This window comes from Numida meleagris, chromosome 18 (assembly GCF_002078875.1).
Source record: "Numida meleagris isolate 19003 breed g44 Domestic line chromosome 18, NumMel1.0, whole genome shotgun sequence".
Taxonomy (NCBI): Eukaryota; Metazoa; Chordata; class Aves; order Galliformes; family Numididae; genus Numida; species Numida meleagris.
This window is the reverse complement of record NC_034426.1, coordinates 9,519,789-9,539,008: the sequence shown is the minus strand read 5'-3', so window position 1 is coordinate 9,539,008 and position 19,220 is coordinate 9,519,789. Positions and strand designations below refer to the sequence as shown.

The window sequence follows — 19,220 nt, the reverse complement described above, 5'->3', positions numbered from 1 at the left end:
GAGTCTAGCCCCGATGGCTGGGGGCAGAAGGAGCAACGACTGTGTCACTACATTAACCACAAACCTTGGCTCAGGTAAGAAAGCAGCCAAGCAGGACAGACATCAGCTGCCATCTGCCCCAGCGCTATCTCCTCTGCCATTCCTGCCAGGAATAGTTCAGGACCTCCAAAACAGGAGCTGCGTTACTGCTGTGGTAGTGCAAGTTGTGTGTGGCCTTAATGCCAGATCAGTATGCTCTGTGATTCTTTTTAGGAAATTATTTTCATGAACATGAAAAATAACGTTGCTACAATTAAAGGAAAATCCCAGAGCAAGAACCAGCTGCCTGCAGCGCACCTCTCAGCACACTGATGCCTCCTACAAAACAACAACCTGCAGGGCTTGGGTGAAAGGCAGCGACACATCCATACAGCACAACAGCCAGAGCCAGGGCTGCTATTTCTGCGTCTCGGGAATCCTAACCACTTGGTGAGGATCACAACTACAACACAGAACAACAGCGCGGAGACCCACGTGACAGAAAATTCGGATGCTGGAGAAAAATCAAGGGCAATGTTAAATATAATGCTTTATTAAAAACTGGCTTTCCATTTACCTTGCTGATAACAGAGAAAACACCTTATTCAATAGTTAGTATGGTTAACTGCATTAATTATTTTATTCATAAGACTGACCTTTAAAATTAGACAAAAACAAAATTAAGCCTAATGTTAAAAGAAAACAGCCTGATGGCAGAACGTCAGTTTAAACAGCAATCACATTTACTATTCTCCAGATACAAAATATGGAAATCCAAAGTGCTCTATTGTTATGAAACAAAAAAAAAAAGTTTCAACATCCCTCTGAGGTAGGGGAGGGTCTTACCCCCATTTTATTACAGATGAGGAAAAATTCACGTACAGAAGAACTGACTTGCTGTATGACACCAAGTTACGGGCAAAGCTGGAAATGGAGGTCAGGTTCCCTCATCTCTTAATAGAACCTCAGTTGTCCTAACAGAACACATGATGCAAAATCTGGCCATAAAGATTCAACATCAAGGATTGTCACAGGTTATAGTCTAAATTATATTTCACCAGGATTTCTAAGAGTGAATTCTGTCTGAAAATTTAAAATATAAAAATAAAAGCACTGCCCACTTCAGGCTGAAGGCAGCTTTTCAGAAACACCGTACTATCGGTCTCTCCAATGCCCTCCAAGCTTGGGTCAGGTTTTTTTTTCTTTTAATTTTTAAACCAAAAATTGCAAGAGATATGAAGTCACTGGAATGTTACAATAGGATAAATGTCTTCTGTTCCAAAAACTAAATGTCAAAGTGAAGGTTAAGCATTTAGTTTTGCCTTGGCATTTATCAAGCAGTTGGAGGCTGCTACCCTGCAGAGCTCTCTTTTGACATTCTTGCCTAATTAACACCAATACTGAAGAACTGTTTAACATAAGACATTCACTCAAGGCACCAAGGCTCCTTCTCTGCTGAAAAGCTGAGGTTGATTTTCAATATGTTAGGACCCCATTAGAGAAACATGTAACACTTTATTACATTGCTTGTGTATAAATGTCAGTTAATGTTTTCTGTTCATTCTTTCAGTCTGCTAATACAATGTTTGAATGCACAAAAGTTCACTTAAATTCAGAAGTGAAGAAAGTAAGGTTACAAATGAGGCTAAGAGGTGCTTCTTCCTCCTAATGGCTACTTTAAATTCAGTCACATCAGTAAACGCATCCAATGTTGATATTCTATGTAGGAAGCCATTACTCTTAATTTGCAGACACAAATGCATATCGTTAGAAATCTGTATCATCCTTGTAGGGATGATAATTTGTGATACTTAAAGCTAGCAGAGAAGATTCTTAGGAAGCACAGCTGTTTGCTCTAAAAGGGGTCAGCTTACTGCAATTAAGTGAATGCTGCATTTCAATGCTGCATCAACCTTCTCAGTGCTGCTTTTTTTTCCGTTATACATACTAGAACATATTTCTACAACCTGGTATGTCAAAACTTACATACTTTACCTACGTAAAGCAAGATTGTGCTGAGAATACAAAGCACATGTTACATCAAAACTGCAGTGTTAAAAAAAATAATCAGAGCCTAGCAGTCAGATTGTACTATCAATACGACATGACTTTGGTGGAAAGAACATACAGTTAACATTCCACATTGGAACAATTTCAGATAAGCAGGACTCTCCCTAAGGGAAACTAAAGTAGTCTGTACAACTTGCACAAGAAAAAAAAGTTTAACCTATGAAGCGTGTAAGTGATGGCAGCATCCATGTCTACATTTAGACTTACTGAGCTTTCATGTGAATTACCCAATTATGCAACCAGTCAGGTAAGAAACAACCCAGGGCATTCCAGATTCTAATCAGAAACATGAGTACAGCAGCTGTACCTAGGATGGGAATCCCTAACAGTACTATCATTTAGTGGTGTGCAGAACACACCTAACACCTGAACACAGAACACACCTAACAGTGCATTTCCTGAAGTTTTCCAATTCCTGATCTGTCCACCAGTGGAGGGAACTATAGGACTGTTAGTGAAATCCAAGCACAGCTATTCACCTAGGATCTCTCAGCCACACTGTGAAAATCTTATCAGGACAAATGCCAAGACCATGGTTTTAAAACTGTCTTTTAAATAGACAAAACTAATCGTTGGTTTGGGATACAGGGAAAAGAAAACTAGCTAAATCAAAGCACAAGCTTTTTTTTTTTTTTTTCTCCCCTCCTGCTTCTTGCAGCACAGTAAGAACTTCACAACTTGAATCAATCCTCTTACGGAATATTGGGAGCACAGATTTGAACCACCAACTGAAATACCTGAACTAACAGACCGATCTGACACTCATCTTCTTTCACACTTTTTCCCCCAAACCTGACCTCCTCAGAGAAAAGATGTGTAAAGGTTTTTTTTTCTCTGCTTATAACTTCTTTTGAACAGTTTTGCAAAGCTACCTGCGTCACTTACTTAATCTGCTAACGTTCATTATGATAGTAACATGAAAAAAAAAAGAGGAATCATTTGCCAAGAAATACAAATGCCATACACAGGAATTTTAAATGGCAGACTTACTTGTTACACAGTGGAAAAAAACCAAAAAGCATACGAGAATAAACTGAAACTATCAAGTACAGCAAAAAGACCATATCACTACAGTCTCTGCTGGTGGCTTCAAAGCACCCACCACAATTTAATTTAAATACCATCAGTGGAGAAAAATCAACAACTGAGAGAGAGAGAAACAAAATCTACATCATGCTTTATCATGATTAAAAAACAAAAGTTTTAGTCAAAACTAATCTCAGCAGCTGTATTTTTCCTGGCACAATAGAAAAAACAGCTGAGAAACAACTAGAAGAAAGCAACATAAAAAGAAAAGAAGTTACTAGAGTTTTAAAGAGGCCTTTCACAAAAAGGCAGGTGCATTACTGTGGCAACATTACTTCCTGAATGTGAGAATTAAGTAAGTGCCTTTCATATAGAGGCCCAGCTAGGCAATAAAGCCCCCAAATTTCGCAGCCATTAGTGTCTTCTTACAAAGCCTTAACAGTTTCATTTTCAAAAGCCTAACTGAGTGGAAATCACTGTTTTGTTCCTTTCCCTTTTTTAATTACAACCAAACCATCATCTATCTTAATTTTAGTTATGACTTTACTTCATTAATTTGGCTTTTGAATTAATTTGCTTTAAAACTTTACGTAAATTTGGCACTGGTCAAAGGAGTTCGAGACTAACCATTGTGGAATCTGAGGCTTCCACCTTCACATAAAATATAAAGAAATAAAAGCAGTGGTAGAGCACGCTGAGCCACTGACACACGTCCGTAGGTGTCAATGAGCAACCTTCAAGTAACAACCATTTATGACAGTGGTAAAATTCAAATCTGCAACCTACATTTGAAACACACAATCAAACAGTTAAAAAGACATTAGCAACTTTCCATATTAAACCAAATTTTTCTAGAGACCCAGTGTGCAAAACAGCTGGGACTCCAATCTTCTGAACAGTCCTCTAAAAGTAGCACCCAGTCATGCACTCAGAATAAAGCATCTCTTCCCTCTGTCCAAGGCCTCCTGCATTCCAGAACAAAGTTTTTATGATGATTCTTCTCTCTTCTTCAACTTCTATGCTCTAGAAGTGATTCAGAACACAAAACTTTAACTCCTCAGTACGTTAATATTATCTAGCATTACAACTATGTAGTCTGCTCTTCCCTAGCCACTGCATTTTTTTCCCCTGTTGCTTGAGAAATTTAACATCAAACAACACTTCTGGGCCACAGGAGGAAACTAATGTAAAAATCACATAACTTCACAGGCTGCCATTGTTTACATAACCAGGATCACACCATCAAAGCCCTGAACAATGCCAACCCTGCCACAATCTATTCTTGAAGTTTTCTTATTTGATAAACTTTCTTCCTTCACCATATCTATTTTTCCAGCTCCCATGACATGTGATTCCATATATATTTAAATTTTCAGATATTCCTTACTTTTCACAAGGGGAGATTTTTTGATGATTTGACTTCTAACTTTTCAGAAGAGCATGCCTTAGAATTAATGAGTTTTAAATACAGCTACACTGGAACACAAATTACTGTAGGTACATAGGGGAAAAACAGGTGGAAGAAATCACACACGCAGTGCGTCTGACTAGTGGATAGCTAACCATTTCCTTCAGGAGCATTTGGTAGAAATAGTCATGTTTGAGTTCTTTCCACCCCTCTTCAGTATCTCGATTTAAGAACTGGAAGTTCCATTATACCAAACCCTAAAAGGATAGGTAACTGAAAAAATATTTGAAAAATCACTCCATCTCATTCAGAAAAAGCAGTACTTCCCACAGGAAGTAAGATACCCGGCACATTGTTAGATATAAAAGAGCAACCACAAATGGTCAGAAACAGTGTTTTGGAATCCATTTCTCATGTCACATGAAAAAGGGGCCAGTCTGTATTTAAAGCACATGGTGCAAAACAAACATCTTAGTTCTCAAAGCCCTTGGCCTTTAGTGTTGCTTTGTGTGCACAAATGCCCATTTGCTTCTCTAGGGAGACAAGAAGCCAAATGAAAATCAGTCCACAGAGTCCACGTGATCCCTCCATACTTCCTGATCTCCCTCCAAGAATATTGATACAAGCCTTGAAACCAAACCCTTTCTCCTTGACTGACACGCTAGTGGCCAAGCTGACGGTCATCATAGGTGCTGTATCTCTTCACATGGATTCGGCGCACTCGGTCACGAAGTTCAAAGCCATCATCATCCTCACTATGAGAGGCCTGGCTTCGGCTCCTGCTTGTTGCTTCCAGCAGAGAGTTATCAGGAACGCGTGGTGTTTCATACAGTAAGACGTTTAGAGTTTCCTCATAAATACGTGCCTCAGGGAATTCAACCTACAAAGAACAGCAGATGTCATTTTCCTGATCTATACAGGGTAACCTGACTGGAACACCTGCCCAGAAGTAACATAGACGCAACCATTTAGTCAGATTACATACAGTGATGACATCAGTGCAACAGAAACAAAGTTGGTAAATCTAAGTAACTGCAATGAAGCTAACTTAAGTAGGTATAACAGAATTAAAATCCTTACTTCATTTGAGTTGAAAGGCATTTACATGGTTTTGGGACACAAATTCCATCAACTTTACAGATTAGTGCTGAAAAGACCATGCTTTCAGAATTACCATTTGCAGCCCTTCCTTCTTCAAATCTGCTAATATTTTCAGCCTTCTCTAATTCTACCTAGTACATGTCATCTTTTACCAAGTACCAGATAATGCTGCAGCCCTCTAAGTAATGAACCACCCGAGTAATATGGAAGTCACTGACCATCAATTCCAGTCAATATTTATCAGCCAGTATCAAAATCTCCCCAAGAAATGACATTGCTTCCCCCAAGCAATTTGGTTTATCTACATCTTTCCACTATGTATCATCCAACTGCTATATTACAAATTATAATAGACAAGTGGGTAAAACTCCAATACCTTGGTTTGCTTCTTCTCTGTGGCATACACTATAGAGGTACAACAGACTTCAGCAAGTTTCCGACCCTGTCCGTAGAAAGACCAGCAGCAGATTTCATCCCCTATAACATCCTTAATGAAAAGAACTCTGCCATTGAATCGGAGAGAGAGTTTGTCAAACAGTTCTATGTTCTTCAGTAAGTTGTCATCTGAATTACTGTAACCAAAAAAAAAAAAAGAATAAGACTTTTTTTTTTTGCACTGGCTACCTCTACGGGATTTCTATGCCTATTCCACCACAGTTTTAAGCACTGATCTAACTGCAGAATACAAGTAAGCAGTGACTCATTGCCATATGCTGCCAAGAAAAGAGAGGATAATGGCCAACTTCAGATACAAATAAGATGCTCTGATTTTCATGAACAAACACACCAGCCTTCAGATGTTAAGTTACATAATTAATAACAACAGCATAATTTCCCAAATAATTACATTAACTATCTGCAATTATCTCTTGACTTATGCTCAAGACAATTAAATCATATGCTAACTGCAGTTTTGTTTAGCTCAGTAACAGCAAAGTCTGAAGAGTCAACGTGTCTTTGAAGGCTAGCTAAAAATGATGGTGTTCTGCATGTAAGACTAGCCATACCTTATACAAATTTCTAGGGTGGATACATTATTTAGTAAATTACGTTTTGTTGATGGGCAGAGCAGTTTAGGGTCTTGATTAATTTTCCAAGCAAGATCTAGATGTTCTGGAGAATAAAAAAGTACTGTGTTGTAGCTTTAAAATCAAGTAGAACCATCAGAACATTAGTCTTAAAATTTTAAATATTATTTAAATAACATAATGACCAAGAAACATCCGATCTGAAAAAATTGTAAAAAACTTGAAAGCATAATTCCTCTGATATTAGCTTGAATGCTGCTCTATCTAAAGCTTGTATTCTGTGCGCCTTTCGATCTCATTTTACAGGTGGCTAAGAAATTATGTGCAGAGACATGGAAGATAGTGAGCATACTGTTGACACAACAAAGCTAACCTTACCAGCTTTAACAGTAAAATTCCTTACGCACCGGACCCAAGAGCTCAAGGTTCACACTATGCTGCCAAGAGCCTACCCAGAGGAATGAAATTATACTTCTGTGTGCAGCACCTTAATTTTTGGAAGTAGCCCTGGAAGGCTACGAATACTTGTGAATCAAGACACTGCTGTTAAGGACAGCCAAGCAGGCTTTACATAAAATACTAGTCTGAGGCATACTTCTGTTCAGACCTAAATCAAAAAAGCATGATGTACAACCCAACAAAATCTTCAGCTCTTAAGAATCATGTGATAAAAGCAATTTGGGATTCAGCCAGTAACAAATCCCAGGCTTTATCAAGTGCAGAGCTGTGAAAAGAATTTAGAAGTCTTCATCCATTTCTGTTACATGACCACACTGACTACGTAACTAGGAAAACTCCTTTCATAATGTTGATTAGGAATAAAAGGAGATAACTTTTGGTTGCTAGCAGCCAGCATGGAATTTTAAATAAAGACTCCTCATTTAAACACCATCAAGGCATGAAGATTTATGTGCAAGGAATAATTAGAATCCTACGGCTAGCTGAGATACCAGTACCTCCTGGTATCTAGGATTCTGTTGCTCTCATTGCCAGCATGTTTGCATTTCCAGAGCCATGATGACTAATATGCTATTCTGCACTTGCTTTAGCATCACTGCCACAAACTACAGGATAACACCAGGAGGAGTGCAGAATGACTGGCAGATACAAAATGCAGTTTGCTGAAAAACAGGCTGCTCTTCAGCACTCCCACAGGTAGCATTTCCTGACTACCTGAAATTTCATGATTGTTAGAATCCATCTCTCTGACAGAAAGACAGTCAGTTTGCCTAGAGAAAAGTCTTCCAAGATTACATGTTAGACTGAAAAGGCTGAAACTGAGAATTCTGCATAAAGGATTACTCACATCGCTTCAATGACTGGTTTGGGAAAATCCAGAGCCATTCTGATAGCATCATAATAAACGGATCCTGATAGTTAAACCATAAAACTAAATAAATAATGTTACTTAATATAGGAGAAAAGCCAGCGAATTCTTGCACTGGCCCTGTCTGGGTTGTTCCTGAGCAGAACAGATGCTTTCCTTTGTAGCCAAATAATTAATTCATCTAGAGGCACTGGAAGAGATGGAACATCTAGAATTTCTGTAGGTCAGAGTAAAAGAGTGCTGTCAGAGCGCTGAACTGAGGAGGGAGGAATCACGGCTGCATTAGCTTTGCATTGAAAAGTTAAAACCCTGTTAATAGTTTGCATTCTATTCTATTTCAGCCAATAGCCTCATCATTTGTATTTGTTGTCCCTTATTAACGTTCATCTTTCTAGGCACGCACCACCAGCACAACATTTCAGATAGTTTGTCACTTCCTCCAAACCTCATTTGGATTCATATCAACCAAAAATAACTGTACTCAAATCCACAGAACAGCACTGTTGTAAGCCAAATAACAAACTACAAGTTTGGCTGTACCACATCTTCCTCTGCCCCTACAGTTAAAATTAAACTTTCCCGGTGTGGGAAATACCTGGTGACATACCTGGTGTAAGAATATTTGTTGTTGCTTCTATTATACAGCAGCTTAACAACAGGCTATTGGGAGAAAAAAAAAAGTTAAGCTTCATGTTCCAATACATTTTAGCAAAAATTCAGTTTCTCACTGAATAGATGGAGAAAAGCAGTTACTTTCATCGATGATTCTATCAGTCTTTCTTCTTCTTTAGGAGATGTGATAATAGGGATGTTACAGACAGGTTCATACAAGTCTTTCTTGTCCTGTTTTGAAAAAAGGAGAGGAAATAAAAATAAACCTCAAGAGACATAAATGCTAGAACTAACATCTGCTGGTGCTCGCTCTTCCAAACCCTCCAGCCATGTTCCCAAACCCTGTGATGCAAAGGAAAAAAAAAGCTCTCTGTTGCTATAGTAACCACAGAACATTACCTTGATCTGCAACCCAGAAATACAGCGGAGAGATTTCTTATTCCCAGAAGGCAGTGATAATTGAAATACTGGGATGCAGGTGAATGTCCTTCTTAGCTACAGCAAAGACTCTGAGCTCAAGACATATCTCGTTTAAGTGGGTTTATTATTCTGTCCTTTTTTGAAGAAATGGATACTATGAGTTTTAATCAAATCAAAAGACTGCAGTATATAGGAATATCAGTCATCATGAACTGAACATTTGGCAAGAACAGTATGTCACCAAAATGGACTGCAGCCCCTTGCGATACAAAAGCAACAATCAAGAGCATGTGGTACAGTCTGTGAATCCAGATTCCTCGTGTAGCAAATTAAGGAGAGCTCAATAGCTAATAGGAAAGCCTTGGAACATTTTGTTTTTAGAAGAAATGTTTTGAATTCCAAACCAGAAGGAAAACTGTCAGTGTACCTTTGTGGTTTTTTTCAGTGAATATAAGAAGCATATTGAACCTAGTGTGTGGTTAAATACTTAGTTTTCTCCTACAAGAAATATTATTAATAATATATAAAATATCTGGGCTAGCCTTATTAAAAAGCTTACAAAACAAGCTGATTTAAATCAGCTGAACTTGAACTCATAGGATCTGGGTGAAATAAATAATGCTAACTCAGATTTACATATTTGCAATGTATAGTAATGAAATGACTGAAAGTCCTTAAAGTAATTAGTGCTTGCCATATCAGTCTTTTTCTCCACTAAAATTCAAACTTAAAAAAAAAAGTTATTACATTTTCAAAGACTTTAGCCAGTTCTGCTTATAAACATTATCTAATTGAGAGTGACAAGACTTGCAGGAATTTTAGACAAATGCCGTAAGATCTTTTAATTATACGCTCAAAATAACCAAATTTATTCAGTCAGTTTTCTTTTAATTTCTGGGGTTTGCTTCTTTTCACACAAGATGAACACATATAGAGAAACAGAAGATAAGCAGTCCCTCTGTTTATATGACAAATATGTATTCTACTTTATTCATCCTTCTCGCATCCCAGCGAGGTAGAGAAGTGCTATTATTCCCATTCTGTGGGGGCAGCCCGTCAAGTGAATGGAAGCACAAAGCCACCCACCATCATAATGGATGTCTCTGAAATGCTAGGAACTTGGACCTACATCTTTCACACATTCTGGATTCATTTAATCTGATCCGGAAATGATCCATCTCTTCTTACAAAAAAATAACCTTGATTAAAAAAAACACCTAACTAATTGCACTAAATGCTTTCAGATCTCAGGCGTAAGAAGTCTGGAAGGCTGTGCTGAGACAGCACGTAGGTCTGAAAACATTTCCAGGGAGATCATAAAGCAAATTTTGTCCCTATCCAAAGCGCTGCAGAATCTTAGGTGTGCATAAAGAACAAGGAAAACCACGGGTTTGATAAATGCATTGTATAAGATCTTACTTAACTGCTGTCTAATTTTTGCTATGTTACTTTGGCTACTTCCATTTCTTACCTGCAGAGCTGCTTGGCACATATCAACTAAGCCCTGAATGAGATAATACTTGGCTTCTGCCATCAACTCTTTGATCTCCTGTCTGTGTTTTGGAAGTGCAATTGTGTCATCTCGGAGATAGTTTAAAATGGTTCCAAAGTGCTTCCCACAACGGTCTATAAGGATCCAGCCTGAAAAATAACCATCACAACATTTCAATGACCTCAACACTAGTAGGCAAAAAAAAAACCAAAAAAACCAAATCACCTCAGGGAGGTTCAAAAAGCCAACCATTTCCTGAAACTACACAACATTCTTCTGATTCCATTCAGGGGAAGTCTTTACTGACTTTCAATGAATTGGTATTTGTTACAGAACAGAAACTAGCAGTGGAACCACTCCCTTGGTACCTCGTCTATATTCTCACTACTTTCCAGCACCCCAGAAGAAAAGCCTTAAGCCTCACTAGACATTTAAAAAACTGCAGCAGGAACCTGACTGCACTGTATCTATTGATCAGCCACTGTACTAAAGTTATTTTCTGTGCTTCATCCTTTCTGTATTATGTTCCAATTAAAGAAATAAGCCTTTCTAATTACTTCAGGAAGTCACCAGTTTACATCTGTTTAATTGACTGACCCAGTGAGGGAAAACTGCTGTTCCAGTCTCCAAACAGGAGGAAGGAACAGGACAAGGATGGATCAGGAAGGAGTAGAGGAGGGGACACAGCACAGGAAACAGCAGTAGACAGCTTTTGCAATTCTAAAACTTCCCTGCAATCACATTCACTAGGAAACAGGATGTCTGACTTGCCGGCAAACAATAGCAAAGGACACACACAGACAGAGGGCTTAATAAAGCGCCCAATCATTGTCCATAAAGTGGAAGGCAGACAAAAAAAAGTTGTTTTATTTTAGGACCTAGGTACATAAGGTAACACAGGAAAGAGGGTTAAACCACTGCCAGATTCTCCAGCTAAAGCTGCCTGAAGACAAATCTTGTCTTCCATTCCGGTAGAGCCTCTTAAACGGAACTGCTGGACCAAACAGATTTAGTCATACGTGACACTCAACAAGGTACAGCCTACTTGAGAATCTTCAACACAGCAAGCAAGGCTGTGCTGAGTTTTAGAGCTGAAAACCGTATCTCCTCTCCCTAAAGACATTTTGATTAATGCCACTACATAACACCCCAGATATGACAACCCACGTGCTGTCTGTTCAGTCTTCATAAAAACATCAACAATCTGCATACCAACTGTGATTGCAGGAAAGAGAACCAGTCCTTCCGCTCATTAATTTTAGTAACAAAAGTACACATTTATATAAAGCACAGAGGACTGGTAGAGCCAATGGGACTTGGCAGCCTAGAGTTCCAGGTTATTTTTGGAATACAGCTTTCTTCATGCCTTTCACTGAGCACAGCCTTAATATATATTAAAAACAACAAAAAAAGTTGTTTTACAAAATTCTCAACAACAAAAAACATTCACTTACCTTCCTTATCTGTGAGAACTTCCATTCTACCGCTGAACATTGCCTTCAACATTGTGTCATGCCTGGTGAGGACTTGCACTGTAGTGTAATACAAGGAGCCCCCAACGTTTAGTCGCACATACTTGTTACCAAGGCTGCCAACTTTGAAGCTGCAAGTTTTAGGCTTGGGTCCTGCAGCTGGACAAAGGGTGGTGGTTAGACACGTGTCCCCCGACATCTCCTTCTGTAGGTAGATGACAACCCTGCAGAGCGTGGGCTTGATGGATTCCGCCGTGATTGGCGACGAGTCACGAGTCACTAGGCGAAGACGGGAAGGCAAAAACTGTCATGGCCACCAGACTCTTGAAATGGAAACGTTTAAGATCAACACAGACGCCTAGAATTTCCACAGAGAAACAAAGCCATGAAGCCCACAATTAAGAGACAAATTCAGTATATTCCTAAGGACACATCGACACACGTTCTGACAAAACAAAACGTAGGTGTATTTTCAGACTTACACAGCAATACAGAAGCTGATCAGCATCACACACTCAAATTACAATTGTATTACTGTTAGTGAGGCAAGCTAAACTCTTCTGGACTTTCTGCTATTCAGTCTTCAGCCAACACTATAATCAACATACAACACTGCAGCCCAAGGTTAAGAGCTAGATGGAATTCAGCTCCCTTTCAACTTCCTGAGAGAATGTAACTTTTTTGCCTGCAGCACAGAAACAAAGGGAAGAGCTTTTGGCAATACCTTCATCTGGGGATTATATAAAAAATATTTTAACTGGATACACTTATAGCAGCTACCGCCTCTTCTTCAAATGACTTGATACTGAAGTGCTGGAAACATTCTATTTCCTGGAAACTCCTTTTATTCATTTTTTCCCCCCCTTACTCCTAGAAAAATCAACAGTCAATGTAATATAGTTCTTTATTATTGTCTGAGAATGGGTAAGCTTAAAAAAACGTCCAGTCTTTGGAATACTTGTCTCAGTTAAAAAGCCAGCATGATATTGGCCAGAAGAGTAATTCCCCCCCCAGTAACCAAGCAACAGCAACTAAAAATTGCTTATTCCGGTTGTGTTCTGTTAGAAGTTAATTACTCAAGTAAAGCAGCTAAGGGTTACGGAGAAATCCACCTAATACGTTGCCAGTAACAAAGTTACTTCTTATTAACTATGGGTGTTCTATAATCTCTTACACATAAACCAGAAGCAGAAGCAGCAGCACACTGTCCTACACGTAAGACCTCTGGTGAAAACAGAAACACGACTCAGGTCTGCAGGTTTGTCCTCAATGTCCTGTCTTGCTTTAGACCACAAGAACCCTTCCTCTAAATAAAAGCATGTTTTTAAATACAGCCAGAGTCCGTTACGAGACAGCTTTCCAATCTCAACAGCAATCTCTCAGAACACGTGCATTAGAGTGAAGGTTTCTGCTGGTTGCCTTGCTTCTGGCACGCTGTTACGTTTCTGACCAAAAAGGACAAAGCAAAAAAAAGAAAAAAAAAAAGCCAAATTTGCGCATAACCCAATACACAGCCCATCCAAGCAGGAGACAAAACCATCACTAGGATCGCTGATAGCCGATCACGTAGGAGGCTTCTGCTGTAAACAGCGACGGAACCTTTAATCAGCCCCATTAACGCAGAAGAAAATGTTTGCCGTCCCTTCCTTCCTGCGGCGGGAGGCCGGAGGGCTGCACTACAATGGCACAGCCGCTCAGGAAGCGGTCCCTGCTCAGCGCTGCCATAAAAAGGAGCGGACCTAACAGCTCAAGCGAAGAAAAAAAGCAAAGGAGAAACAAAGGAAAAAAGACGCACAAAAGAGAGAAAGCAACCACAAGAAAACGAGCACTCCGCCCCGAGCAGAACCGCTAGTGCCCAGGCACGCGCTCGGCATGAGCTCGGCCCCGTACCGGCCCTTCAGCGGCCCCGTACCGGCTGTGCGGGGCGCTCCGGCCCTGTCCGCGGGTAGCGCCGGGCACGGCGGTGCGGGGCCGTTGGGAGGCGCGTGTCCCAGGCCTCAGCCGTGCCCTGGGCCCAAACGCGACGGCGAGTTCGGCGTCCGCAACCCCGCCCGCGAACGGCCACCTCTCAGAACGGCGCCCGAGCGCAGCGCTCGCTCACCGCCTGCGGCCGCCCCAGCTCCACTGCGGCCCGCGGCAGCACCTCACTTCCTGCGCGCACCGCCGCGGCCGGAAGTGCTTCCTCCCGTCCGCCGCGCCCCGGAAGTGCTTCTTCCCGCCCGCCGCAGGCCGGAAGTGCTTTCTCTGGGCCGCTGTGGCAGCCGTGAGGGGCCGTAGGTCCTGTCCCGTCCCGCCGGGCGATGGCGCAGGCGGCGCTGGGCGCGGCGGGGCTGCACTTCGACGAGCTGAATAAGCTGCGCGTCCTCGATCCCGACGTGGCCCAGCAAACGGCGCAGCTCCGCGAGGAGTGCAAGGCCTTCGTAGACAGTGAGTGCTGCGCGGCGGGGCCGGGTCGGGGGGCGCTCCGCTTCCCTCCGCCTGGTGCTGAGAGCAGCGAACGCGCCTGCGCACTGCGCGGCCCGGGGTAGTGCCGCGCCTCGCTGTCGTTGTGGGAGCGTTTGTTTCCCGTGGAGTTGTTTTGGGTATTACGTGACTGTTTTTCTTTTCAGAAATAGTAGAATTTCAAAAAACAGTGGGTAGCTTAATCGAGCTCGTTGACCAGCTGGCCAAAGCTGCTGAGAGCGAGAAGATGAAGGTACCGTGCCGTTACGGGCTGTCCTGTCTGCCGCTCCGCGCTCTGTAAAAAAACACCCCTCCCGTTTTGTCACGGCGCGGCGGCCGCTGTCAGCGTCTTAGGGGCATTCCCGCGGCCCCATCTGCGTGCAGTGTGGGAGCACGAGGGCTCCGCATAGCTGATATTAACAGCTGGAATACTTGGAGCATACTCAGTGCCATACAACTCCTGCATTTAACAACGCTGCTGCTATCGCTTATCTGTCAATGTACTTGCTCGTGGAGAGAAAATGCCTCTCCAGTCACACCTTCTCCTAGCAAGACATAGTTCTCAGGAGGCATGACAGACTCTGTGAGGAGGAGGGGGCTATCTAAAGATCTAAGCAATAAAAATCTCTGTAACTACCTCCGAAACATGTACTTCTACTTGTCACCAAGTGTTCTTTTTTTTTCTCACTTTGTTATGGAATTAGAAATGAATTTTCAGCACAGTTGTAGGCGATTACTTTTTCCTTATTTGTTCTGTGGGAGAAATTCTGGAGCCTGTCCGTTGGTAGCCAGTCACCAGCGGTTAGGCTGCATTTCCAGAGAAGCTGGTGACTTTTGTTTCAGGCTGTTAGGAATATCTCAGGTTGGAAGGAAGACTCAAATGCATTAACCTGCCCAGCCTCTACAGGGACTGCCTGCTCCACTACCTGTTCAGCAGTACAATACCCCCTTTTGCTGTTAGCATGGCTGAAATGCTTTAATCTCGACCTGCTGGTAGAGAAAGGCATTAAAATCCCTGTACAGCTCCATCACCAAACGTCTGTTTTGACAGGCCATTGGTGCACGAAATTTGCTGAAGTCTATAGCAAAGCAAAGAGAAGCACAGGAACAGCAACTTCAGGCTTTAATAGCTGAGAAAAAGATGCAACTGGAAAGGTGAGCTTTCTATTAAATACTTTTTGGGCACTGATTTAATAGTTGGAAAAGGAAGCAGCGTAGCATACGAGAGAAACAGCCACTTACTGAGTAGGTTCATTTCTAATAACTTTGTGGCTAACTGAATAGAGGTGAAGTGAGATCATGCAGTTGCGGAGATTAATAAAACTGTAACAGATGCCAGGTAGCTGACTTTTAAAGGCACTTTAGAACTGCAAAGTCTAATTCACATAACCATTGCTTTAAAAAGGACACACACATAGCCTAAGCTTCCTTCTCCTCAGACCAGTGAGCACTGTACTAAATCATCAGCTGGTAATCTATTTTCTTTGTCTTTCAGATACCGAATAGAATATGAGACTCTGTGTAAAATTGAAGCGGACCAGAACGAATTCATTGACCAATTCATTTTTCAGAAATAGAAGGCTTTAAGATAAAGACTGACTTGGAAAAATGAGCATTCCAGAATCTTGAGAATTTCAGAAATATGCAATTTTTTCACTGTGTACGAATGAATATAGATGGATTGTGCAAATAAAAGTGACTTTTAATGCAGTGTGAATTACACTAAAAGTGGCAATAAGGAGGGCTTTAACAGATGTAAGACTGTTCTGTCCTTTGATTTTTATAAAAGTTTTTACAGTCAGTAGTTCAAATTCAAATTGTAGTTGAATTAATACTACTGTTCCTATGTTAATGTCTCTCACTTTTTGAAATGTACAGCTCTTTCGAAGAAATCAGAAAATAAACTATTGTTTTTCACCTTCTTGGATATCCCAGAATTATTTTCTTCCGCTGTGTTATTTGGGAGCTTTTAAGTTTGTGACTCCCCGGATGGTCATTGTGAAGGATTTCCCAAATATACCAATTTTCACGTTTCTAACAACACAACACGCAACTGAGAGAAGCAGTAGTAACTCTTACCTGTTATTTTTTTTTTAACTTGTTACGATAAACAGAATTGGTCAGTTACACACAAAAAGAAGAAAACTGAATTAAGAAGATTAATCTGTGCTTGAAGTAATATCACAGTAGAATACTTTCATTGGCATTTTAACCATAGAACTTCAAACTGATGAGACAAACAATTCTAAGCATGTAGCAGCACCAGGAGCATATAAAAACCATAAATATGAACGTGACATTTAAAAACCTAATGCCTGTGATTTAAAATCAAGCCTCATGTTGAAGTGGCAACAAATGCATTTCATGTCTGTCTTTAGGCAACCAAATATGAAAATGTTAGCCTTTTCAAAGCCTGTGGAAGGTTAAATTATACACCAGTGAAGTCCTGAAATAATAAGGCAGTGACTGAAAAAGCCTGCTGAGTGGCCTATAATTTTACACAAGTCTTCATGTTTTATTCTTACAGATCGGAGGAAAAAAAGTCTACAAGTAGTTGGTTTTATTTTCTATGACTTCAAAGTATAATGCAAGTATTTTTTTTATCTAAGCTCTCATAGTCAGATTATGTTCCTCTTAGTTACTCCCTTCAGAAATGAAATGCAATTTGGATGCAGTTAGTTATTTATTTCCATACAAGAGAGAAGTTTACAAATTCTTGCTTACAGCTACTGAAGTACTTGAAAAAATCTAGGAGGAATTGCCAAATAAAATAAAGCATTCAGAAATCCAGATTTTGGCACATTCATCACTGACCAGGCATTTGCAAGTAATCAAAACTGGAGCAGAGGAAAGTAAGGTGAGATTTTAGATAAAAGGATGAGGAAGGTAAGGATTGTTACATGATCTGAAATGCTTCAAAAGTAGCAGAGAAAAAGAATTAGCTTTGCAAATGTGCATGTAATCAGTTAAGGATTTTTCAAAATAAGTTGTTGGAAGACAAATTTCATCCTGAAGTAATCTTGGAAAAAGGGAAGTCGAAGGAAAAGCATGGGCTGCAGTTTCCAGCCTCCATCATACAGTTACGCATTTAATGGTTGGAAGTTCATTTTCCTAATACAAAAGTACCACACAAAATCGGCGGTGGGAAGGGAGCTGCTGGGTCCCTTAAGCTACAAATGCCCAGGTACCACCTGGAACTGCCAATTCAGGCTTCTACCAAACCTATTTCTGATGGAAGAGCTGTGAACTCAAGCCAATTCAAACTTTCCTTGCAGGAATCTGATGCTCTGGTAATAGGTGTTGCAGCCAACATCATCACTTAGTGTTTGTCCCAGAGGACTGGGGTCTGGATCAAAACAAAGAGGAAAGTTGTGCTTACACTTTTTACAGCAGACTACTTCCTTTTCCTTTTCTCCACCTGTTTGTACTGGGGGCTGTACAGCATGGTAAAAAGAATCAGAAGTGGTATCAGCAAGTATGGTGCATAGATAGATAACAGAACGAGGCGCTCACGCAGCGTCTGAGGACCCAGGTGCTCTGACATTGAGAAATCATGGAACAGGATGTGAGCCAGGATAGGAAACAACGTCGTAGCTACATGGGTGGAGTATATAATTGCAGGAATCCTTATCCACTTGCAGCCACCTGGGTAGAAGCAGCAAGGAAACAATACTCAAGACATTTGGAATCGAACAGAATTCAGTCACTTGTAAATTAACAACATCAACTGTGCGTTTATCACAGCATGAGCATTAGGCTGTCACAGGTAACAGAAATTAAGTACTAATGGCAACCCAAGGAAATAATCCAACTTTGTAGAAATTTGGAATGATGGTGCAATCATTAAAGTTACAAAGGGATAAAATAAGTGCACCGCTTAACCCAGAGCTTTACTGATGCTGGTAGCTTACCAGATGTCAGTCGCTGATGCTGGTTACACATACGGGACCCGCAGTTGAAGAGGGTCTGTAAGTCACCATTTTAATTTCCAACGGGATTTATTCTACGCTGCGTTCCCAGGTGAAACTTGCCATGAAAATAGCACTCCGCATGGTATGTCCCTTCATTGCTTAAGACCGACAAATAAACCACCTCCGCGCAGAACGCGTTCTGCAGAAATGCTGCATGGGACATGTTCTCTCATGTTCATACCAACCTTTCAAGAAGGCATACGCTGCGACGGGAAAGAACGGCAGCTGCAAGAAGGCTTCGCAATATATGAACGCCTTGAACCACTCCGGGGGGTGGAGCATCAGGGGGTCCCGGAAGCTGGTGGCATACCACTGCAGCAGCTCTGTCAGCTGCAGAGAAAGAACAAAACTGCAGATTAATACACCGAGCACCACCTGCAAACAGGGGAAACCGTGACCCTCCTGCGCTGTTTGGATGGAGCCATTATTGCAGTGGGAAGAACTCCACCAATTCTTCAATAGTTCGACGGGAGGATTTTAGCTTAGTGAGTTGCAATGAGTTTCCATGACAGAAACGTAAATTCCAGCACGGCTTTAAGTTGGACTTTGGACAGAGATACGTGTTGAGATTTGCTAGTTAACTATTAATTAAAAATGGCTTCCCTAATGGAACAGTTTTGCAGAAAAGGTACTCATTAGATGTAAAGCCCAGTACCAAGTTGCAGATCTCAGCCTGACGGCCAGAGCTGAACCGATGGCCTTCTGTTCATCTGCTCCTTTAATTGGCTTCGTTATGCTAACTGCCCTCTAGAATTTCATTCAGAACGCGGCGAACCGGAGATGTGCAGAGAGAGGCGCGGCTGCGGCCCGGCACGCGTGGCTCCGCTCTGCCC

The 19,220-nt window shown here is 41.2% G+C and overlaps 3 protein-coding genes across 9 annotated transcripts in view; 1 reads left to right on the top strand and 2 right to left on the bottom strand.

The window, feature by feature from the left end:
• Window positions 556-14,212, bottom strand: TNFAIP1 (TNF alpha induced protein 1). Of its 7 annotated transcripts, none has more exons than XM_021415914.1 (7): window positions 14,076-14,212; window positions 11,957-12,332; window positions 10,482-10,651; window positions 8,732-8,821; window positions 8,586-8,638; window positions 6,000-6,195; window positions 556-5,402 (listed from the first exon to the last, which is right to left on the bottom strand). In XM_021415914.1, the coding sequence occupies exons 2-7, from the start codon at window positions 12,171-12,173 to the stop codon at window positions 5,184-5,186; spliced, it is 945 nt and encodes a 314-aa protein (XP_021271589.1). In that variant the 5' UTR covers window positions 12,174-12,332; window positions 14,076-14,212; the 3' UTR covers window positions 556-5,183. The 7 variants fall into 7 exon arrangements, with proteins under 7 accessions (XP_021271589.1, XP_021271594.1, XP_021271593.1 ...); XM_021415919.1 differs by having other exon boundaries at window positions 11,957-12,253; window positions 14,076-14,197; XM_021415918.1 differs by having other exon boundaries at window positions 11,957-12,297; window positions 14,076-14,160.
• Window positions 14,179-16,338, top strand: IFT20 (intraflagellar transport 20). The gene is made up of 4 exons (XM_021415922.1): window positions 14,179-14,401; window positions 14,584-14,669; window positions 15,468-15,571; window positions 15,912-16,338. Exons 1-4 carry the CDS (start codon window positions 14,275-14,277, stop codon window positions 15,991-15,993), a joined length of 399 nt encoding a protein of 132 aa, XP_021271597.1. The 5' UTR covers window positions 14,179-14,274; the 3' UTR covers window positions 15,994-16,338.
• Window positions 16,960-19,220, bottom strand: part of TMEM97 (transmembrane protein 97) — a 2,908-nt gene continuing 647 nt past the window's right edge. Inside the window, exons 2-3 of the mRNA XM_021415920.1 lie at window positions 18,573-18,717; window positions 16,960-18,061 (exon numbers count right to left, since the gene is read on the bottom strand). Of these exons, the coding sequence (XP_021271595.1) occupies window positions 17,811-18,061; window positions 18,573-18,717 (396 nt within the window). The 3' untranslated portion in view covers window positions 16,960-17,810. The remainder of the gene's footprint in view (window positions 18,062-18,572; window positions 18,718-19,220) is intronic.